Source organism: Eulemur rufifrons, chromosome 6 (assembly GCF_041146395.1).
Source record: "Eulemur rufifrons isolate Redbay chromosome 6, OSU_ERuf_1, whole genome shotgun sequence".
Classification (NCBI taxonomy): Eukaryota; Metazoa; Chordata; class Mammalia; order Primates; family Lemuridae; genus Eulemur; species Eulemur rufifrons.
This window is the reverse complement of record NC_090988.1, coordinates 89,129,893-89,151,438: the sequence shown is the minus strand read 5'-3', so window position 1 is coordinate 89,151,438 and position 21,546 is coordinate 89,129,893. Positions and strand designations below refer to the sequence as shown.

Genomic DNA, 21,546 nt, shown 5'->3' with positions numbered 1-21,546 from the left:
CCCGTTGACCGGTACAGTGACAGTAGGGGCAGTGAGGCCGGCAAGCAGCCTCCGTGTCTACACTCCCCAGTGGGCAGAACCTTCCTGATTAGCGGTGGGTTGGACCCAAAGACCTTCAACTGGGTGAGACCAAGCTCCAGTGAGTCATCGGTTCCCTTCCCCAGCCCTGGTGAGGTCCCTGGGAGGGACAAGGGCTGAAAGGCTTAGGGACTTGATGGGGGGCACCCTTCCCAAGCCCTGGAAGAAATTTTCACAAATGTTCGGCTTTTTCCATGAGCTCTGGGAGCACTCACCACCAAGCCCCCGACCCCCCTAAACCCACCAGTCCCTACAGCCCCGTCTTTCTCCCCACATTCCTACCCCCAAACAAATTTCCACAGCAAACTCCCTGGGAAGGGGCTTTTATATATTAAAAAAGAAAAGCTTTTATTGGGAAAAGAAGTTGGTTTATTTGTTTCTTAGTAATGGTATCATTGTGGGGAAGAACAAAAGGGGGTACTGGGAACGAAATCCCTTGGGGGAGGGGGGCTCGAGCTTCCCAGAATCCCTTGCCCCTCCGGACTCTGGGCACTTGGGCTGGGGGTGGGCAGTGAGCGGGAAGAGGCAGGGCATGATTGATAAAGCTAAGAGTAGACAAAAGGCACTGGTAGGTCATTTCTCCGGCATGCGGGGAGGGCAGGGCCAGGCCCCAGGTAAAGCCAGGTGCTCCTTGGCATCCAGGCCTGGCCTCTAGTCCTTCCCCTTCCCTTTCTTGGCTGTAAAACAAGAAGAAATACCACATTAGCAGTTAGGGTGACCCAGTGGATACTCCCACTACACAAACACTAACATAAAGAGAAGAAAATTCTACCCCCTAGTGGTCTTTGATCAGCTGACCCGGAAGCAGGTGGGCTGGGGCAGCCATTATGGTGCTGGACATTCTCAAGGCCCCCAGGTTCCTATTTTCACTTGAGATCAGAAAACCTTCAAGTTCCCAGTTCCAGTCCTGGTCACAACAGGCTGGACAGCCTCAGGCCCCTCACCTGAGAGGCAGGCAGATTCACCTCTGCCCTGTTGGCTTCTCTGGGCTAAGTCAGGAATGAGCTAGGTGAGGCAGCAGTGAAATCTTTCCTGTTCTACAAAGGGCAGAGGGGACCAAATGCGCCCTCCGGCTGGAGAGCTGACAAAGGCAAGCACTTCTAGGACAATTTTCCTAGCTCTTACGCCAAATGCTCCAACAGAACAGTCTGCATGTGTCCCTCCTTTGGCCAGAGAGGATTTCTCTCCGGAGCACCTTAGTGGGCCACACTCTTGCATGTGCCCACCTCTAAGATTTTTCCACAGACTGGAGTGATGTCAAGAAGTCACTGGCCAGGACCGAAACTTCAGGTTTAACCATTCCCCTCGCAGGTGGGGGGCAGCCCTTTGTGGCAACCCCCCCTTGCCCCCCTTGCTGACCTTTGGCCTTGGCTTTGGTCTTGGGGGTGCAGGGCTTGGTCACGCGGATGGTCTCCTGGCACTGGGCATTGTAGCGCGCCTTCTTCAGGGTGCCTTGGCGGACTTTGGTGCCTGTGCCCCCATCACACGCCCCCCAGCTCTCAAACTTGTACTTGCAGTCGGCTGGCGGAAGAGTGGCCCCGTCAGAGCCCGGCGGCCTGTGGCCTCCCTCCACATGTCTGCCCGGGTTCCCATGAGGCTGTGGCCCCTCTCCTGCCCTCCGCCCGCCCCACCTCACCTCCAAACTCTTTCTTCCAGTTGCAGGGCACCCTGCACCGGCTGCGCTGGGTCTGGGTCCCGCAGGTGCCCTCGCGGAACCCCACGCCGCAGTCCTTGCTGCTGGGGGTGCAGGGCCCCCAGGTCCACTCCGCGCACTCGCTCCCCGGGCCGCCCTTCTTCACCTTGTCTATAAAGCATGGGGAACAGAGCTCAGGACCCGGGGTGGGGCGCGGGGAGACTCCCTAGGGATCGCCTTCCTGGGGTTCCGGGCTCCGGGCCTCACCTGCCCGTCCCCAGCCCTCCTTCAAGCAGCCCCCCATCACCTTTCTTTTTGGCCACCGCGGAGGTGAGCGCCAGCAGGGCGAGGAGGGCGAGGAGGAGGAAGCCTCGGTGCTGCATCCTGGGGGGAGAGCACGGGTCAGAGTCCCTCGCCCGTCCCCTTCCCCACTGGGGGCCAAGTGCCTGGACTTCCCACCCCAGCTCGCTCCATTTTCCAGGCCCAAGAGTGGGACCGCTAAGGGGGCGGCCCCTCGCCGCTAGTTGGGGCGCCCCGCCGGGAGGTGTCTCCCTGGGGGATGCCTGGAGCCCAGGACGCAGCTCAGCCCCCCACCCCCGCCTCCAGGCCCGGGTCGGCAGCGGCCGGGGCCGGCAAGGGGCAGCCGCGCGCCCTCCACCGCCCCGCGCGCTCACTCGCTCGCTGCCCGCGCTGCTTCGCTCCCTCCCGCGCCGGGCCAGTCCCGCTCCGGCCGCCGCGGCCCCTTTTGTCTCCAGAACCGGTCTGAGCCGGTCACATGGGCCCCCGCCCCTTCTCCGCCCCCCACCCCAGCAAGGGCCCGCCCCGCCCCCTCCCCTCAAACCCGCGCCGCCCCCCGACCCGGGCGTCCCCGCCTCTGCCCCCGCCCCGCGCCCCCGGCGCTTCTGCTGCGGCTTCTGAGCGCCTCGCTCCGCCGGTGCCCCCGCCCTCGGGACCCGGGTTCTCCTGGCGGCCCATCCTCTGAGCCCAGCTCTCCCGGGCCCAGGCCTCCGTCCCGGCCCAGCACACGCTGCCTTGGCCCAGTCTCGGGCTCCCCCGGCGCCCGCCCTCTGCCCCCAGTCCCGAGCCGTCCCCTTTCCCTGCGGACGCCAGCGGCCCGGGCCGCTTTTGGGCCGCAGCTCCCCAAGCCTGCAGCGGAGCCTTAGATGGGGGCCAGAAGGGGCACCGAGTCCCGGCGGGTCACAGGCCCGGCGCCCGCGAGTCCCCGGGGCCAGTCTCACCCTGTCGGGGCCCCGCGTCACCTCCCACGGCCTACTTTGCCCCCCAGCGTCCCCTCGGGTCGTTGCATCCAGTGGGCAGGGAGATGCTCTGCTGTGTTGGGGGGAGCTTGGGACCCCGAGCCCCGGAGAAAGCCGGGGGCTGGGGTGGGGTGCAAAGGGCGCCAGCGCTTTCTTGGAGCGCAGGGTGGAGGGGCGGCGGGGGGCGTGGGGGAGGAGCCCGCAGCCTGGAATGGGTGAAGCTTGGAGCTTGACAACAGCCGTCTGAGAAGTTCCAGACCCGGCCTCTGCGGGCGCTGAGCTACCCACCCCCTCTGACCCCGGGGCCTCAGGCCCCACCTCACCCGGTCTCCCTAAGCAGGGAAAGCAGCCGAGGCCTGGGGGAGGGGGCGTGCTCAAGGCCACGGGGCAAGTGGGCCATCGACAGGCCTCGCCCCCGCCCCACCTCTCTTTCACTTTCATTGTTACCGTCCCCACGGGAAGCGGGAAGCCGGAGGAAATCGGCTCCGCCCCCGGCCCCAATGAGCTAGGCAGCCGGGCAGAGGTCAGGAACCAGGCAGGCCCTGGGACCCCACCCCAGGCTGGAACGCCCGCGTCCCCCAGGAAAGGGTCTGGGTCTAGTGTCCAGCCCCCCGCCCTGAGGATAACGCAGCAGCCCCTGCTGCTTCTAGAAGACCTCTGCCACAAAAGAAGAAAAGCAGAAAGGAAAAAAAAAATCCACTTTACTGAGTCACACCCAGCTGTAAACATGTCACCATGAGAGCCCCCCCACCCCAGGCCCCACAGTCCACGAGGAAATGACCGGGTAATGGGGAGGGTCAGGGTGGGTGCCAAGCGGGGCAGCGGCAGGCAGATGCAGCAGGCTTGGAGTTTCCGGGAGGAGCCCTGGGGAGGGTGGGTCGGGCAGGAGAGGGGGCTGGGTGCCCTGAGACCGGGTGCCCTGGGAAGCCTCTTCCTGAAGGCCTCCCTCCCTCTCCGGCCCCTGAACTCCTCCCAGGGCATCTGCTGCGGTGAGGGGGAGGCCACCCTGAGATGGCCCTGCCCTGGTCCCCTCCAAACGCCTGTCCAGCCCAGCCATTTCCTGTTCCCCTGTGAGCCTCCGGGTCCGGCTGGGGCTTCAGGGGGACAGGTGAGACCCTCAGCTCCTCAGAGTCCAGCCCTAGGTCTGGGCGGCTCCTCAGGGGACAGCACGGGGCTCCTTCCCTGGAGCATGGGTCCCCCCGTGGCCATCTGACTGGAATGTGGCAGTGAGGCGGGCAAGGAGGGAGCTCATCCTCTGGCCCGACTGTCCCTCCTGCTGCCCAGGGGCCTCTCAGCTACACGGCTGTCTCCTGGTCCTCCCGCTGGATCATCTGGTAGTGCTGCCGGTTCTCCAGGTAGGCGGCCAGCTCTGTGTCCTGAGCCTTCTCAGCCCGCTGCCGGGGAGTGTCGCCCTGGATGAGGGCAGAGCGGTGGTCAGCAGGGGGCCCGAGTCTTGTGCCCCCTAACAGGCTTCAGAGAGGGCAGGGAAGGCCTCACTGGCCCAGCCCAGCTCCCCGCCTGCCGGCTCAGGTTTCTCTGGACTGTGTTAACGGAAGGCCAGCAGGGCAGCTTCCACTTCCCAGGGGCAGCCCCACCCCAAGTTTGGGAAAGGCTGCCTGCCCATGTCCTGCTCACCTGCTGGTCTGTCTTCATGAGTGAGGCCCCGGCCTCCACGATGTAGTGGCAGATGGTACGCTGGCCCAGGGCCGCCGCCTGGTGCAGACAGGTCTCCCCGCTGCGGGAGCAGGGGCTGGGTGTGGACCCCATCTGGTCCTCTGGGCCCCACCGGCTCCCAAGGGTCATCAGAAAGGGCAGGAAGTTTGGGGCCCAGGGGCAAGGGGAGTGGCCCAGAGGATGAAAGATGTGGCTAGGAAGTTTCCGGGCTCTGACCTGACCAAATGGGAGGGACTGGAGGAAGACAGGATGGTTTCCAGGGTAACCAGGGTCCTGCACTGCCCAGATACTCACTTTTCCTCCACGGCATCAAGGATCTCTGGGGGAGCTAGAGGAGGGGAGGAGTGTTCAGAAAGGCCTGGCAGCCCCCCATCCTCTCGCCTTGCCCCCTGCCCCAGGCCCCAGTAGCACAGCTCACCGTGGTCCAGCAGGTAGCGGACCACTTCCTTGCTGCCGGTGCTGACTGCGTGGTGGAGGAGCGTGCGGCTCCGCTCATCCCGGTGCATGAGGTCACCCCCAGCTCGGTGCAGCTCCTGGAGCTGAGGGCAGGAGGCAGGGCAGGGCTGGGCCTCCAAGGGCCACCCCTCCTCTCCCCCTAGCTCTCACATGGGCCACAGGCATGTACACCTTGTCTCTGGGGAGACAAGAGGCCTCTCTCACCCCGGGGGCCCATGGGCTCCCCTGTAGCACTGACAGCCAAGCCCTGGAGCTAGTGGTTCCTTCTAAGACTCGCTGCTTTCTGAGAACTGGGGGAGGCAGCCCCTACCGGGAGACACCTATTGTGGCCTGGACAGAAACGGGGCAAGGTGGAGTGGGACGATCACTTTGGAGGCCACACAGAGGGCCAGAGCAGACAGATGACAGCACCTGAACAGGTCAGCTCCTGGCCCAACCCAGAGGTCCCACTGCCCAGGACCTGAGGGTGCTGCCAAGGGGAAGAGGCTGGAGCCCTGGAGCTGGTACCTTACAGAAGTCGTTCCTCTTGGCAGCCTCAATCAGCTCTTCACCTGCACAGAACACCTGCCCGTTACTCTGCGGGCGGAGGCCCAGGCTCGTGTTGGCGCACAGACACACGTGGGATACATCACAGGTATGTGCAGAGAAGTGTGCCTGCCAGGGCGAGTGTGCCAGGGCCGGGCTGCCACGTGAATGTGACCACATGGAGCGGCAGCTATGTGTGTGCGAGGCTGTGTGCGGGCCCTGCCCCACCCTGCTGAGCCTCACGCCTCTGACAGGGCGGAATGGGGGGGCCCTGGTGGGAGAGGCCTCACCTTGGGGGGGGGCAGCATCCCCTTGCAGTGACCTGCAAACAGAGCAGGATGAGATGTGACTGGCGACAGCACGGGCCCAGCTGGTGTCCCTCCCCAGCCCCAACTGGGGTGCCTTCATTCTTCCAGCAGTTTATTGAGTGCCTACTACATACCAAGTGCTATTCTAGGCACTGGCCATACAGCAGGGGACAGACAGGTGGAGAACTGGCTCTCACGGAGCTTACAGTCTAGCGCAGGCAGACACGCAAGTCAACAAATAAATAAGGTGTCCTGAGAGCAGAACAGGGCAGTGCAGGTGGACAGTCTTGGGGAGAGTGGCCCCTTCGTGTGGCATTCTGGGAAAGACCTCTCTGAGGGGGACACAGCCCAACTGGGATTGGAATGGAGGGCAGCAGGGACAAAGTCCCAGGGAAGGCCAACCTGAGGTCTCAAAGGACCAAGGCAGGTGAGTAGGGCTGGACTGTGGGGAGGGACACACACCACTCCCAGGTGGCCGGGGGGCCAGGGACAGCCAGGCCCAGGCTGAGCCCAGCGCCGTGACCGGAGCTGAGGAGAGCCCACAGCTGCGGGCTGCTGATGGAGAAGGCTCTGGGCTGGGGAGGGGCCTGGTCCCACCTGCATTTTCAGGAGGCCACAGGGCCAGGGGGCATGAGTGAATGCGGGGATTCCGGGAGCTGGGGCCAGGGCGTGCTGGCTTGGACAGGCTGGTGGCTGTGGGAGGGGGGAGTGCTTGGGGGTAGGGGGAGGGTTGCCGGACCTGCTGAAAGGTCAGGTGCAGGGGGGGAGGAGAGGAGTCAGGCAGGGAGCCTGGGTCTGTGGCCTAAGCAGCAGGGTGAGGTTAGGCCAGGGGCTTATCAGGGAGGGTTTGGCCAGGTTCGGGCTGACGCCATTTAGCCACCTGGTGGAAGGGCTGAGGCTGAAAGCCAGCGGATGGCGGGGCCAGGGCACCAGGACTCACCGGGGTGTGGGAGAGCAGGGTGAGGTGGGGAGAGGGGAAGTGGGGGTTGGGAGGTCAGGCCGGGCTGATGCCCCCAGCAGCTCAGGGTCCAGGATATAAATCTCGTCCTGCGCAATCTCAGTCACATAGTTGAGGTGTTCCTGTGGGGGGAGGTCAGGCTGGGTGTCAGGGTGCCCAGTGGTGGGCGCTAAGGGGCAGCGAGGCTGGCAGACCTGAGGAAGCCCAGGCCGTGAGCATGAACTCGAAGGAAGCAGCCAGGCAAGAGCCCCTGCCCACCCTCCCCCGCTCCTCTCCATTCCTGCCACCTCTGCCCAGTCCTTGGCCTCCATACTGGCCCCTTGCAGCCTCGCCCCACTGCCAAGCCTTCACCCGGGTGCTCTGGCACCTGGCCAGAGGTGCCTTCTCTGTCCACCTGGATGGCACTGTGCTTCAAGGCCCTCCCGCCCACCCAGCAAGCCTTTTCTGGGTACACCAGCTCCCTTTTCTGTTGGCACCATGCCCACACACTCCAGCCTGGAGGGCAGGGCCACACTCTGTCTGAGGACACAGACAAATGTGGATGCGCAACGGGACATGTGGACAGAGGTGAGCCCGTCTGTGGAGCTAACGAGGAAGGCTTCCCAGGAGGGGTGACCCGGGCTGCGGAGCCAGCTGTGGCAGGAGCAGGCACTCACCTGGGCGCGGTCGATCCTGTAGAAGCGGCTGGCAGTGGTGGCTACAGGAGAGAGGGCTGGCTGAGGAGAGAGGTCTCGCCCAGGCCCCCCAGGGAGGGTGCAGGACAGAGCCTGGGACGGCCAGGGGCTGACCCTTCAGAGCATACTCACCATCCAGGAAGCACCACTTAGGGGACAGTTTCTGGCATGTCGGGGACTTGGCTCCAGCACCATCGGGCTCCTGTTGAGAGAAGCAAAGGCCGAGTTGGGAGGGAAGGGAACTTGGAGCAGGTGGGGGCAGCACAGAGGTGGCTCCCAAGGGCAGGCTCACTCCGGGAGGACAAGTCCAGGCCTAGCACCCGGGGAGGCTCCTGCCCCCGCCCCTTACCTGCTGGAGCCTTTCGATGTGGGCGCGGCAGAGCTCCAGGTCGCTGTCTCCGGGGACCACCACAGTGCCCAGTGGCACAGCTGGAGGAGGGAGCAGCTGTCAGGAGTGAGCTGCAGCCACCCCTCTGCCCCCAGGGGACCCTGCAGCTCCTCAGCCGCCACCTGCCCCAGCCCTGCTGCCACTCACAAGCCTCCTTGAGCTGCTCCTTGTCATAATGCAGGGCCTCGTAGTCGTGCATGCTGACCCTGCTCACCTGGATCCGCAGCTGCTCGGGCACCGGCTGCTGGCTGTCGGGCAGGGTCGAGAAGAGGGGACTCAGCAAGGGCAGAGCCAGTCCTTGGCCAGGCAGCAAACCAAGTCCTGAGAGGACGTCCTGCCCACTCCCGACAGCCCTGGGCAAAGAGACTGTCAGCCCCCTTCCTTTTAAGGGTGAGGAAACCAAGGCCCAGTGGGGGCCGAGTCTGGCCTTAGCGCCCACGGCACGTGGCAGCAGGGGCGGGACGTACTCGCTGTGCAGCGGGGCAGCACTCCGCCGCTTGGCCTTCTGCACCATGGTGGCCTGGTTGCGCAGGGCGATGCGAATGCGTGAGGCTGCGAGCTTGCAGGGCTCACCGTCCACCTGCACCGGGATGGCCTTGGACGTGGTGAGCACCACCTCGCGGCACTGCGTCAGCCGCTCACCGTGCCCGCCCACCTGCAGCGCAGCCTGGGGGCACAGGAAGCTCAGGTTAGGTGGCCCCCCAAGCTCTGCTTCTGCAAGGGAGGCTCTGGCCAGAGAACAAAGGTGAGAGTGACCCCTGGACAGAGAGCAAAGGGGAGGGTGAGACCTCAGCTGGGCAGCAGGGGGGACAGAGGCAACGAGGGTGCTTCCCCCTGGACATAAAAAGGAGAGAGGCTGAGAGTCACCCTCCAGTCAGAGAGGGGACAGGCAGAGCAGGGAGGTGACGGTGAACTCTCCCATCCTGGCCAAGGGGGGAAGTGTGGGTGACTCCCCTCCCAGCTCCAGCCGTACTCCGAGGCACTGTGGGCACAGGGCCCACTCACCAGGGATGTCATGGTGAAGCCAATGACCTCGAGGTAGCCGTCATCGTGCCGCTGGGGCTCAAAGTCGTGATGCTCCCCGGGGTGGCCCCAGGGCATGGTGCCTGCGCAGTACCTGGAGGCAGGGCGATGGGAGGGCTGCAAAACAGTCTCTGCAGGGTGGGGACAGCAGGGCCCCCCAGAGCCCTCCCCTCCTCACCTGGGGATGTTCAGGAAAACAATGCACTGGGGTTTTAGGTCCTGAATCTTGGGGGTCAGGTCTGTTCCGTCACACTGGAGGCAGGAATGGGGGAGGAAGTTGGGGGCCACATGTGCCGAGGTGCCTCCCTCCCTGCTAGGCCACCCGCTCTGCCTGCCGGCTCAGCCCTACTCACCACCACCCGGATGTGCTTGGCCAAGTCCTTGGAGCTGCCCATCAGGAAGTCAGAGAAGGCTGTCTGTGGGAGACAAAGGGTGTCACCATCTGGTGACAGAGCTCTTTCCTCACTACCACCCAGCAAGGCTCCTGCGGCCTGGTGCATACAGGTGGGCAGGAGCATGTGTGGTGGAATACAGGTGGGCGTGGGGGGTGCGGGCAGACCCCAGACTCACCCCGGCATAGAACATCTTATTCCGAAAGCGGCTATTGAATTTCTCTGGGTTGGCCTCTGGGTGGAGACAAGCAACGGGGACAGTTAGCCGTTGTCAGCCTACCGGCACCTCCCAGGTTGGGGCAGCGAGGTGGGGCTGGGAGTGAATGACTTTCACTGGTTGGAACGAGTCTGACCCTCCTCAGTCTGACCCACCCGCCCTGGCCTCCCCAGGCCTCAGCAGGAGGCTGCCAACCTCGAGACTCGTGAAACTCCAGGGTGACGTGGGCATCAAAGCCCAGGCTGAAGTAGTTGTTGAAGACATCCAGGGGCAGCTGGAAAAAGGTCATGGGACCACAGTGAGGGCTGGGCCTCACAGATGTCCCCCGCAGAGGGGTCCAGCCTCGCCACGCCCGTTCAGCCCGTCTGTTTTCAGAGGCCTTTCCCACAGTCAACGACATCCACCAGACCTCTGCCCCCAGCTCCTTGGGGTGGGGCTCCCCCAGGTGCCGGTGGCACCTCTTCCCCGCCAGGTCCCCAGCACTTCTTCCCCGCACACCACGTGCTGGGCTCCGTGAGGGGACTCTGTTTTGCTCACTGCTGACGGCAGGGTCTGGCAGGGAGTAGGTACTCAGTAAGGATTTGCTGAACCCAAAACTGTCTCGTGAGGTGAGTATCATCATTCTCATCACGCAAAGTAAGAAGCAGAAGTTTAGAGAAACAAAGAGACTCAGCCAAGGTTCCCAGCAAGTGGTAAAGTGGGGCCCAGCCCAGGCCTCCTGGGAACCCCGACACCCAGACCTCAACCCCCAGCCGACCCACCCGGTCAGTGGCGCCCTCGTCTCGCTCCTCAGGCCCCGCCTCAGGGTTGGGCTCAGCACGGAGGTCCCAGCGGTCCAGCTGCACCACGTTCCCCTCCTCTACGTGGGAGAGGATCTTCGACACGGGCTCGTCTGTGTAGCCCTGCGGGGAGGAAGCAGGGGCTGAGCCTCGGAGACCCCCTGCTGCACCACCCACCCCTCCCGGGGGTGCTTACCCCACCCCAGTTGAGGGTGCGGGCCAAGTCGTTGCCAGTCCCTAGGGGCAGGATGGCGACAGGGGGTGGCGGCTTTAAGCGCAGCTGGTCCAGGGTGGAGAGGATCCAGCCGACCTGGAGGAAGGCAGAGCAGAGGAGCCAGCTCAGGCCCAGCGGGGGCCAGGGCTTCGGCCCCATCCCCACGGCCTAGGTCCACGGGGAGAGCTCACCGTGCCGTCACCCCCGCAAGCCAGGATCCGCAGGTTGTGAACTTTGCGGTACATTTCCAGCCTGGAGTCAGGGGAGACAGGAATTGGGTCAGGGGATGCACACTGTACCCCAAGAGCCAGGCACACCCCCTCCACGGTCCCCCACAACGCCTTGGGCAGTACTTACGCCTCCTTGGGCCCTCCCTGGCTCAGGTCAAAGACTTGTCGGGGATTGAGATACCAGAGGAAGGACTGGATGATCTTAGCGCCCTGTTGGGGGACAGGGAGCCAAGAGGTGTGGGAAGGGGACCAGGGGGCAGGAGAGCAGCGGGGGAGGGCAGAGTAGGAAACGCACAGGGACAAGGCTGTGGCCATGGGACCTGGTCCAAAAAGGGTGAGGGGCAGGGGCGGAAACAGGACTTTCTCAGGATCCCTGGGAAAGAGGGACTGGGGCAGAGCCAGAAAGGGACCCTGGGGACAGCAGCAGGCAGGTGGCTTGACCCCAAGCCCTACCCGAGCTCAGCTGAGAGGGAAGGCTGTGCCTACCTGGTTGCCCCCACTCTTGGGGTTCACAAACACCAGCAGGGGCTTCATGAGGGGGGAAGGGGTGGGCCTGATGATGAAGGGTCTCCAGCGGCCCTCCTTGGAGACACAGAGAGCCTGTGAGGCCCTTTCCTGTCCTGGAGACCCTACCCCCATCCTCAGTAGCCCCCTGGGTGACACTTTATCACCTTGGTACACCCTCGCGTACCAGCTCTGGGTCAGACCTCATGGCAAGCCAGGCCCTAGACAGGCAACTGGGACCTAATCTCCCGCCCTCCTCAAAGGCCCCAGAACCCAAACTGCCCCCCTGAGAGCTGGCAGCACCAGCCCCGGGGGCTCCTAGCTCTGAGAAACTCCCCCCTCTCCCGTTCCCCTTCCAACTCCTGCCCACCCTGGTCTAACCTCAGGCCCTTTCTTGCTAGACTTCCTCTTGAAGGATGCTCGCTTCTTCTTCTTGCTGGCCTTAAGGGTGTTCTGTAAGGGAAGCAGAGGCGTGGTGACAAGTGGGTAGGCTGGGGTGGCTGGCAGACCCCAAGCATGGGGCTTTGTCAAGGGCGCAGGCAGGACTCACCTGGGGCCTGCGGGCACGGAGGATCCAGGTGGGTGGGATGACCACGGCCGCGTGGACGCCCAGGGAGCAGGGCTCCTCTATCTGCTGCAGCATGAAGCAGGACACCTTGCTGTGGTACTGGAGGACAGGGAGGGGCCAGGCTCAGCTGGACGCTTGAGCCTCGGGACCCAGACCCAGTGCGGGGCAGGGGATGGCCCTTGGGGGACAGAGGAGCACACTCACTGCTTGCTTGCACCAGGAACAGCTGATGGCCACAATCTCCTTGCTGTGGAAGGCGAACTTCTGCTGGAAGCCCTGCGGGTGGACAGGACAGCTGGGGCACCAGAGGCCTAGAGCAGCTGTCCTGGCCCCTCTCCTGCTACCAACCTCTGTCCGCCCAGGGAAACTGAGCACATTTTTTTAAATTAAAAAACCTATAAAAAGGTCTCAGAGCAGGGATGCTTAGCCACGGGCTAAGTTAACTGGAAAACACTGGGCGCACACACATTCTGCTGGCGCGTCATAAGCTCACTCCTGCCTAACTCAGATTTTCCCTCCTTCCTGCCCCTCAGGCCTGGCCAGGCCCCCATGTGCTCTTAGTCAAATTGGTTGCTCCTTTAGAGCACCTGTCACATTCATTCCCTGTTCATTCCACCAACTGTCGAGGGCCTCCTAAGTGCCAGGTGCTGTGCTAGACGGGGAGAATAAATGGAGGCGTGAGTCTCTGCTCCCTTTTTTTTTAGAAACAGGGTCTCACTGTCACCCAGACTGGAGTGCAGTGGCACAATCATAGCTCACTGCAGCCTGGAACTCCTGGGCTCAAGTTATCCTCTTGCGTCAGCCTCCCAAGTAGCTGGAACTACAGGCGTGCTCCACCATGCCTGGCTAATTTTTCTATTTTTTGTAGAGATGGGGTCTTGCTATGTTGCCCCAGGCTGGTCTCACACTCCTGACCTCAAGTGATTCTCCCACCTCAGCTTCCCAAAGGGTTGGGATAACAGGCATGGGTTGCAGCCCCTGGCCACCTGTACACCTTTGAGAGCCTCCCCTTACTGAGGGACAAGACGAGGAGTGGACAAAACAACTGTGCTAGGGGAAGGGCATCTGGTGAGTCTGTCTCTGAGTCACACTGTTCTCATGCGATACACACTCAACAAGTATCTGCAGAGTTTAACAAATAAGCAATGCTACATGACCCTCAAAATGGTCACTCGTGACTTCAAAGCAGGCCAGACACACTGCATTAGCAGAAAACTTTCCACCCTGTCCTGCTCAGCCCAGAGACCAAGAGCAGGCCAGGGTGTTTTAGGACTGACTTGGCACCGCAGCCAGGCCGCGCGCAAGTCAGCCCTGGGCTCTGCAGTCTGGGCGCAGTCAGTGACGGACAGGCCATGCTGGACACACAGCATGGGCAACAGGTAGCGATGTCTTGGGCAGGGCCTCTCACCTTCCCACAGTGCCGACACTTGCCGTCCTGGCGTCGCCTGTGGACCCAGTGGTGCCGTACAAAGGTTGGCTGGGGGAGGAGGGGAGAAATATCACTGGGGTGGGTGAGGGGTGGCCGGGGGCACAGCCCTGAACATGGTCTACACCTCTCCGTACATCAGTGATGAGGGCTGGGGGCTGCAGGAAGCTCTCCACAGTCCTGTGCAGAGCTGAGGAGGGGCTGAAGACGTCTCTCCACAGCCGGGAGGGGAGGCTGCGACTCAGGGGGACAGAGAGCTGGGAGGCACAGGCTGCCCCACCCCTCTGCAGGCAGGGCCAGCCAGGCCTCCCATGGAGACCTCAGAGCCTCAGCTGGGCAGCTCTCCCACCCAAGGGCTGCCTGGGAGCCGAGCCCCCTGGTGGCATTCAGAGGCACTGTGGAGAGGTCCACTCGGGAAACTTGGGGTGTCCCTGTCCCTCACCACTCTGGGCACTCACCTCACGGACGTTCCTGGAGCCTGATTCACGGAAGGATGGCTTACAGCGGAAATTTATCTGCAAAACATTGCAGCAACCACCAAAACGTCAGAACCTCCCTGCAGTGTCAGTATATGGGGACCCCTCCAGGAGAGGGTTACCCAGCATCATCCTCACAAGGTAGAGATACCCCCAAATCATCCTGGGAGCCCTCAGAACATAAGACACCTCCTCTCAGAAGCCCTCCGGCATCCCTGTCCTCCCCGCTAGCCAGAAGGAACCTTTCCTTCCTCTGCCCAGGACCCCAGGATGGGGAAAGACTGGGAGTTTCGAGTCTGTCTCCCCACTGAAATGGGGCTGCGGTTAACCCACCCTGCTGGTCCTCCAGCTCCCCCCACCCAGGCACACGCAGCTGATCCAACCCTTCCTTTCAGACTTGTGGCTAATCTGTTGAACCCTGGTTCGATTTTTACCTCAATGATGGGTCTACAATGCTCAGGGCTGCATTTCTTTTTTTTTTTTTTTCTTTGTTCTTTAAAGATGGATCTCATAGGATGCCCAGGCTGGAGTGCAGTGGCCATTCACAGGCATGGTCATAGCTCACCGTAGCCTTGAACTCCTGGGCCCAAGCAATCCTCCCACTGCAGCCTCCCAAGTATTAATAGCGGGGACCACAGGTCCGTGCCACTGCACCTGGCAGGGCTGCATTTCTGTCTCCCATTTCCTAACTGTCCCTACTTCAGCCTTAGAAGAGGTGTCGACTCACTCTACAGTCCAGCAGGCTGGGAAAGCAGCTAGCTTCGCTCAAGCTATTCCTAGTCTCAGGTTTCCTGTGTGCCGGCCTAGGTTCCTGCAGGCTGGGAGCCCTGATCTTCCATGCAAACCCTTCCACCCTCCACCCTGACTCGCCCTCTAGAAGTGCAGCAGACATGTCCCCAGAGGCAGACACGCTGTGGACAATGGTCCTTGGAGAAGGTTTCTACAGAGGCAGCGTGTAGGGGACTAGCCCAGCCACAGCTGAGCTGTGAAGCTTCAGCAAATCAATGGCCTCTACTAAGTGCTAGTGTGGACATGGGGAGATGGTATCATGGCTATCATTCATTAATTCATTCCATCAAGTGATGGTCAGTGAGCCCCACTCTGTGCCAGGCTTGTTCTAGGCGGGGGGCGGTGGGGACATTAACACATGGGGGGAGCCAGGATTCAGATGCAGGCATGTTGGCTCAGGGTCCTTGACTCTCCATCACCATGCATGCTGGGTCACTCCTGGCAGGAGATGTGTGTGCGTGTGTGTGTGTGTGGGTGTGTGTGGGTGCGTGTGCACGCGCGCATGTGCTAAGGGGGCTTGGGTACCCGAAGGGGAGGAGTAGGAAAGGCCGAACAACCACATTCACCTTCTCCAGCTGCTCGATACAGGGGGTGTGCACCACGATCTTGCAGGCTGCGCACTTTCTCCGGGACACTGATTTCTGCTGAAGGACAGAGAGGGCCCCTGAGGCACCACGTAACTACCCCCGACGCTGCTTCTGGGCAGGCTCTGTGTGCCAGGAACCCCAGCCTGGCGCCTGGCATCAGGACAAAGCCCCCACCGCCCTCACCTTCTTGGGGCAGCCCACGGCGGGGCGGCGGTGCTCAGGCCAGGGCGTGTTGCCGCCTGTGGGGAAGGGCTACAGGCTCCACCACCAGGGGGCGGCATGCGCGAAGGGCGCACTCACCAGCATCTTGGCTACACAGTACTGCTCCCCAACATAGCAGAAGTCTCCTGACACGTTGGTCTCGAACCAGATGTGCTCCCCATACGTCGCTGACTCCTACGGCACGCAAGCAGCATACTCAGTGCATGCCTGCCGCCCAGCCCCACCACCTGCCCGCACAAGACAGACCTTCTGCTCCAGACTTTGTCCTGTTTCCCCTACTGTCCCCACTCTTTAAGGCTTGGCTCAAATGTGGCCACCTCCAGGAGCTCTGCCCACGGGTCTTCTCCCAGATACCCACAGCACCTCCACCCCCCACCGCACCATGGCCCAGAGCCCAGCAGAGTTGGTTCCCAGCGCTGTCCAGGCACTGTCCCTCCCACCACCAGCCACTCACGCTCCAGTCCACGGTGCTCCGGATCTGCCGCTCTGACTCGCCACAGGGGGCCCCAGGGGCAGGGGGAGGGGGCGCCAGGTGCGCGAGGCCCGACTTGGTGATGGCTTTCCTACAGAAGAGGAGACAGCTGAGGCTTGGAGCCTGAGCACTTCCTGACTCGACATCCTCCCCCACCACCTGGGATCTCTGCCCTCACCATGACCTCGACCCAAGGCCAAGGCAGGGACAGCAACAGGGAGGGTCCAGGAGCCTCACAGCAGCCCCAGAGGCTGAGAGGACCCTGCAAGAGCCTCTGCCCTTCAGCGTGCGCTGACTTCAGGGCACTGCCCAGAGCTGTTCCTAAGTGGGGTACCCTTGGGCCACACAGAGCTTCAGGGCCCCTGCCCATGCCAGACCCCTCGAAGGCCACACCACTCGCCCTGCTGGTCGCCGCTATACCTACGCAAGCAGGGCGCTCCAGGTCTGGGGTCCGGCTGACTTGCGCCGTAGGGCTACCTGGCGCCTGCGGGACAGCGGACGCACACGGGCAGGCATCACGGGCCCAGCTGGGGTGCCTGAGGCTCTTCGGCCCCCGGGGACAGGTTGCTGGCCTGAGGGTCGACGCTGGCTGAGGCGCCGATAGTAGCCATGTAGGCCCCAGATAGCGTGGTCATATACTGCGTCCGCGGGGAGCAGGTGGGAGGAGCCTCGGCGCAGGCAACGGGGCAGGGGAAGCAGTGGCCAGGCACCCCGGTGTAGGGGTGGCCCTGGTGTCGTGGTGCCTGGCTGGGTGGCACTTGATGTGCCAACTGCCACATCCTCCTCCTGGACGCCCTCCTCTTCCTCCATGCCCGCCAGCCTGGCCAACAGCAGGGGTGCACCCAGAAGCTGGGCCTCCACAGTGGCCAGTTGCGAGGTGGGCACCTCCTTCACAATGAAGTGGGGGTTGCAGGCAGGGGGCACGGTGCTGGAGCGCCGGCGGCGAGAACCCCGGGCCCCCACCCCGCAGCTCAGGAGGCAGCCCTGCAGCTGCGCACTGGAGCGGCGCCGCTGCGCCAGCGAGGCGGAGGCCTGCCCGGCCGGGGAGCGGCGCCGGGCCTTGCCTGTGGGCAGCCCCACGCCACTGGGCCGCCGCTTCCCCTCTCTGGGGCCTGGTGCCTTCCGCTGGAAGTGTCTCCTAAAGAAGGTCTCCATGGCAGGGGCAGGCACGTGGCTGTTGGGCAGAGACCTGGAGCATCAGCAGCTGGCCCGTGCTACACTCATGAGCAGAGAAGGGACACTTGGGAAGTAGGGAGGGGGTAGCTGTGGCCTCTGACTCCGTGAACGGGTTGCTCTCGGGTGCCAGCTGTTGGAACACTGACATTCTCCCCAGTTGCACCCTAGGCTGTCCCAGGAGTCCTAGGGAGGAGGGTGCTTCAGGCTGCCCACCCCACCTTCCCCTGCCCAGGCACCATAATGCACAAAGCCCTGGGCCTGAAGGACTTCGCCCCCCCTTGCCAGAACCCGATCGAAAAGAAAGAAAAGGGAAATTGGGAGTCGAAGCCTGCCTAGACAGACTGTGGGGCCTGGGGCAAGGTTTTCCCTCTCATCGGGCCTTTGTTTTGCCACCCACATCGGGCAGGTCAGGTCTCCCCTCCTGGGATACGGCATAAACCAAGCTATGTTGACAAAGCGAGGTTCTCTGCAAAGGAACTCGGTCCTGACAAGACCCTCATACTCTCTCAGTCCCCAGCCTTGCTCAGGCCAAGAGTGGTGCCCAGAAACGGAGAGGGTCTGACGTCTGGTTCAAAAGTCAAAGGCCCTGGGGAAACCAGGCCTCAAAGAACCGGAGAGCCGCTGGCTCGGCAGGGAGGGGGCCGTGCCAGGTTTGCTTTACTCAGGCGGATGCGACGAGAGGCTTAAGCCACAAGAAAAGCCTCTGGATTCTAGGTGTGTGCACATCTGTACGTGTGAAGGGCTGATGGCAGGAACTTTCTGGTACTCGACCACTCTGTCTCACCTTTCTGAAGGGGCAGAGTATGGACACCCTACGTTTGAAGTGCTGGGTGATGCCTGGAAACCCGTCCCGCTCTGCCGTCGGGGGAGCCTATGACCTGCACACCATCCTGGGCCCTGTTGCTAGGAGCCCCAATGCTCACAATTCCAAACACTGAGCTACCCAGAGCTCCCTCCTGCAGGAAGCAGGAGCAGTGGGCACTGTCCTTGCTGCAAGGGACGACTTGGACCTGCTCCCTTCATCAGCTCATCTCCTCCCTGCCCCTCCCTTCTTCACAGGCCGCAGGCATCGGGCTCCTGTGCCCTCACCTCTCCTAACGGTGGGGGAAGGGCAGGAGGCCAGGTATGATTCAGGGTGGCGACACCCCAGGTGCTGAGGCCCCCTGCGTCCCACATCAGGGGCTCTCCTGGGCCCTGGACCCTGAGCCTGGGGAGAGGCTGATAGAGGGATGAGTCCTAGCCCCTGGCAGCTACCGAGGTTCAAGCCACAGCTATGGGACAGTGCTGCCTGGGGCTGGCAGGAGAAATACTTTGGCCTGCTGAAGGCCTGGCAGAAGTTAGGCGTGATGAGTGGTGCCCTGGGAAACCGTGGGTGTGAGGGAGGATTAAGGTTGAAATGGTAGCTCTAGGAGTCAGGTCAGGGCTGCATGTCCAGCACCTTCTCCTTCCTCCCACCCTGCTCCTTGATTTGCTCCTGCCCTGCAGGCCTGGAGCATGCAGCTTCAGGCTGGGTGCAGGGGTGCTGAGAGTGAGGTGGATGGCCTGCAGCCTCTGCGTGTCGGTGACCAGCGCTTAGGGCAGGCAGCCATGCCTGGGGAAGCAGAGTTTGAGGCGGCCCCGTTATGGGTCTCTGCCTGTTAAGAGTCTCCCGCTGCTGCAGATGACAGGAAGGCTGGGGCAGTGGTCTCATGACTCCAAATGGTGCCCCACTCAAACCAGACCAACTGGGTAGGAGGGGAGCTCCAGGGTAGGAGAGCAGGCACGTAGAGAGTGCTTGGCTTCCTCCTAGAATCAGTGTCATCACGGCTTTTACTGAGCCTACCACGTGTCAGGCACATTTTATAAACCCCAGCAACCCCAAGGACTAGGTACTGGCTTACCCTACATTCCTGACGAGGAAACAGGGATGCAGAGAGGTGACATGGCTAAAGTCCAAGCAAGTCCGTACGGGGCCAGTGTTGGAACCCAAGTCCACCTGATGGCAAAGCCTGCACCTCAGAGGCAGGATGGGGCATGCGGTCTTTCCTCTTGGGCCTCAAGGCCGGGACAGGGTGGGAAGGGAACCGTAGGACAACAATCCCGTGTTCTGAAGCCCTGCTATGTGACCAGCGCTGGGCTAAGCGCGTTGATCCCTATCACAACCCGAGCAGGGAGGACCAGCCACTCCATTACAGCGAGGAGGAAACGGAGGCTCCAAGAGGTGCAGTAACATGCCCACAGCCACATGGCCAGTCAGTGGCAGCGCTGGGACCTGAACCCGGGTCTGCCTGACCAGAGGTCTGCTCTCCACCTGGGACAGAGGAGCCGGAAGGCCTGGCTGCCCGCTGCCGCCACGGTGTCCGCTTTCCCCGCCTGTCTGGTCAGGCCGCCCTGTGACAGCTGCCTGGCCTGGAGGAGATTAGTCACCCGGACACACCGCCTGATGCTAGTGTCACCCAGAAAACAAAAGGCCACAGTGAGTGTGGGGGAGGTGCTGCTGCGCTCTGTGGGTAGTGGTGAGGGCTGGGCCCTGCCTGCTGCCCCAGACACACACTGACAACAGGGCGAGGGCACCCCGGCGACGTGGGGGCCACTCGCAGGTGCTCCCGCAGCACCAGCCCCACGTCCACATCTGTCCAGGAGTCTCCTCAGCTGCCTGACGTGCAGTCCCTGCCAGCAGAGAGCAAGGTAGGCCAGGCCAGGCCAGTGCTGCATGACCACATGCAAAGCCCTCTCCTCACGGGCCTCAGTTTCCTTATGTGTGCAAGGAGGCTGTCAGACTGGGTAATTTGACATTTTATGATTTTATGACATTTATGTCAGGCACTCAGGCCTCTGTGCTCCCAGTGTCCCTCCCCCTTGGCCCCACGTTTCCTGTTCCTCTGGTCTCCATAGAAACTTCTGTCCTCTGGTCAGCAAGTGCCTGACTCCTGACTTCCTATCGCTGCCGGGGCTGCTCCTGGGCCTTGTAGAAGCCCAGCCTGGGCCTGAGGCCTCGCCCGTAGCGCAGCTCTGCACAGCGGCGTCTTCTCACCGCACGCTGTCACCTCCAACTCTCCACACAGTACATGTAAAGGTCACTGGAGGAGGCCCCACAGGGCTCTGACACCAACAGCACAGCAAAACGGCTGCCCCTTGGCCTCCTGGTGGGGAGCCTGTCACACCCCAGGAGGACAGGATGGGAAAGGACTCATGGGCCCCCATCAACCTCCAGGTGGCTACCGGGGCCTGGCAAGGGCAGGGCCTGTGGGAGGCCAAAGGATGCTACGACACAGGCACGGTGGTGTCTGGCCACACACCCCTGAGGGACAGTGACTATGGCTGGGGGGGGGGGCAGTGGGCTGCTGCTTCATCAGCTACTGGCAAGAGCAGACAGGCCTCCTAGCGTCCCAGCCCAGGCCAGCTCACACCCTGTGCTAGTTCAAGGGCTTTGGAATCCCGCAACTGCCATGGCTACCCTGGGCTCCTCCACTAACCTGTGAGCCTCGACTGTCTCATCTGCAAAATGGGAATCATAACAGCTAGCTCAGAAGAGTACATAAGGGAGGTTCTGATGCGATGATGAAGGTGGGTACCTGACAATACCTGGCAGAGAGCAGGGGCACGACAGTGCCCAAATCCATAAGGCATGAGATAGTGCCACCTCCTTGGTTTTGTCTGTCCACAGCAGGGGTGGGAACCCAGAAAGGGAAGCAGGAGTGCCCAATGTGGCCACCACATGAGGAACAGAGCCAGCTGCTGGTGCCACCTGGGTGTCTGCTCGTGCTGCATGGAATGCCCTCTGCTGCTGGTACCGGGCTTGGCCCCCAGGGACTCTCTGCCCCCAGAGGTGCTCTCACGGGCCACCCGTGGGGTTCAACCAGAGTGCTCGTTCCATGCTGCGGGCAGGCCCCCGCACACACCCCGCTCACTGAAGGCTGGGCAGGCTGCACGGTGACCCCACCTCCAGCAGGACACAGCAAGGGCCTGGAGCTGCCTCCCCAGGGGCTGCCGGCCAGAAGCCACCTCTGCTCCCACAGTCCCCGTGGGAGGGAGGAGGTCGGGAAGCGGGAAGAAGGCTGGCACATGCCAGGCCAGCCTGGGGCTGGGGAGGCAGGTGCTGATCTCCCAGGCCTCAACTCACTCTGGGGAGCCGGTCAAAACCAAAACAAGCAAACAAAAACGTACACGGGAACAGGTGGGCCAGGCTGGTCGATAAAGAAGGCAGCCTGCCCAATTAACACCGACCTCAACAGGGTCCGCCCTGGCGTGAGCAGGAGTTCAACCCCTACCTTCCCCTTTTCCATCAGCTTCTGGGGCCTGGCAGAGCGAGAGACCCTCACCAAGGGATGGCGGTGCCTAGGCCCACCCTGACCCACCGGCTCCCCAGACCCACCCACACAGACACAGGAGGGGAAGCAAAGGGCAAGGAGGGGCTGGGGGAACCCCATTTTGACCTGATCTGGAAGGCAGGGCGCAGGTGGGAGCTGGGGTCCCTGTGGGCCAGGCTACGGCTCCAGCTCCGGGCTGCCGGCCTCTGCTGAGCAAGTCCTAGTTTGGAGC

The 21,546-nt window shown here is 62.6% G+C and overlaps 2 protein-coding genes across 9 annotated transcripts in view; both read right to left on the bottom strand.

The window, feature by feature from the left end:
• Nucleotides 1-431: 431 nt before the first annotated feature.
• MDK (midkine) lies at nt 432-2,475 on the bottom strand. The gene is made up of 5 exons (XM_069469875.1): nt 2,386-2,475; nt 2,019-2,095; nt 1,715-1,882; nt 1,438-1,599; nt 432-755 (listed from the first exon to the last, which is right to left on the bottom strand). Exons 2-5 carry the CDS (start codon nt 2,092-2,094, stop codon nt 730-732), a joined length of 432 nt encoding a protein of 143 aa, XP_069325976.1. The 5' UTR covers nt 2,095; nt 2,386-2,475; the 3' UTR covers nt 432-729.
• A 1,172-nt stretch (nt 2,476-3,647) lies between these two features.
• DGKZ (diacylglycerol kinase zeta) overlaps nt 3,648-21,546 on the bottom strand; it is a 40,911-nt gene continuing 23,012 nt past the window's right edge. For 2 of the 8 annotated variants that reach the window (XM_069471282.1, XM_069471287.1), the window contains exons 2-31: nt 15,832-15,940; nt 15,456-15,551; nt 15,135-15,209; nt 13,762-13,818; nt 13,286-13,354; nt 12,082-12,153; nt 11,860-11,976; nt 11,691-11,762; nt 11,292-11,387; nt 10,933-11,015; nt 10,767-10,827; nt 10,558-10,671; nt 10,344-10,484; nt 9,778-9,856; nt 9,544-9,599; nt 9,327-9,389; nt 9,152-9,225; nt 8,956-9,067; nt 8,418-8,617; nt 8,098-8,198; nt 7,912-7,991; nt 7,695-7,764; nt 7,545-7,585; nt 6,871-7,010; nt 5,913-5,944; nt 5,605-5,648; nt 5,060-5,180; nt 4,936-4,969; nt 4,603-4,702; nt 3,654-4,379 (exon numbers count right to left, since the gene is read on the bottom strand). In XM_069471282.1, the coding sequence (XP_069327383.1) occupies nt 4,263-4,379; nt 4,603-4,702; nt 4,936-4,969; nt 5,060-5,180; nt 5,605-5,648; nt 5,913-5,944; nt 6,871-7,010; nt 7,545-7,585; nt 7,695-7,764; nt 7,912-7,991; nt 8,098-8,198; nt 8,418-8,617; nt 8,956-9,067; nt 9,152-9,225; nt 9,327-9,389; nt 9,544-9,599; nt 9,778-9,856; nt 10,344-10,484; nt 10,558-10,671; nt 10,767-10,827; nt 10,933-11,015; nt 11,292-11,387; nt 11,691-11,762; nt 11,860-11,976; nt 12,082-12,153; nt 13,286-13,354; nt 13,762-13,818; nt 15,135-15,209; nt 15,456-15,551; nt 15,832-15,940 (2,626 nt within the window). In that variant the 3' untranslated portion in view covers nt 3,654-4,262. Of the gene's footprint in view, nt 4,380-4,602; nt 4,718-4,935; nt 4,970-5,059; nt 5,181-5,604; nt 5,649-5,912; nt 5,945-6,870; nt 7,011-7,544; nt 7,586-7,694; nt 7,765-7,911; nt 7,992-8,097; nt 8,199-8,417; nt 8,618-8,955; nt 9,068-9,151; nt 9,226-9,326; nt 9,390-9,543; nt 9,600-9,777; nt 9,857-10,343; nt 10,485-10,557; nt 10,672-10,766; nt 10,828-10,932; nt 11,016-11,291; nt 11,388-11,690; nt 11,763-11,859; nt 11,977-12,081; nt 12,154-13,285; nt 13,355-13,761; nt 13,819-15,134; nt 15,213-15,455; nt 15,552-15,831; nt 15,941-16,273; nt 17,218-21,440; nt 21,544-21,546 lie in introns of those variants that run through there. The other 6 variants (XM_069471281.1, XM_069471279.1, XM_069471284.1 and 3 more) reach the window with 6 other exon arrangements.

Excerpts from the sequence above, each read along its gene's own strand:
- MDK (XM_069469875.1), bottom strand. The coding sequence starts at position 2,094 with ATGCAGCACCGAGGCTTCCTCCTCCTCGCCCTCCTCGCCCTGCTGGCG. Across the intron at positions 1,883-2,018 it reads CGCGGTGGCCAAAAAGAAAG|ACAAGGTGAAGAAGGGCGGC; the intron begins GTGATGGGGGGC and ends CATGCTTTATAG. Across the intron at positions 1,600-1,714 it reads CTGGAAGAAAGAGTTTGGAG|CCGACTGCAAGTACAAGTTT; the intron begins GTGAGGTGGGGC and ends CTCTTCCGCCAG.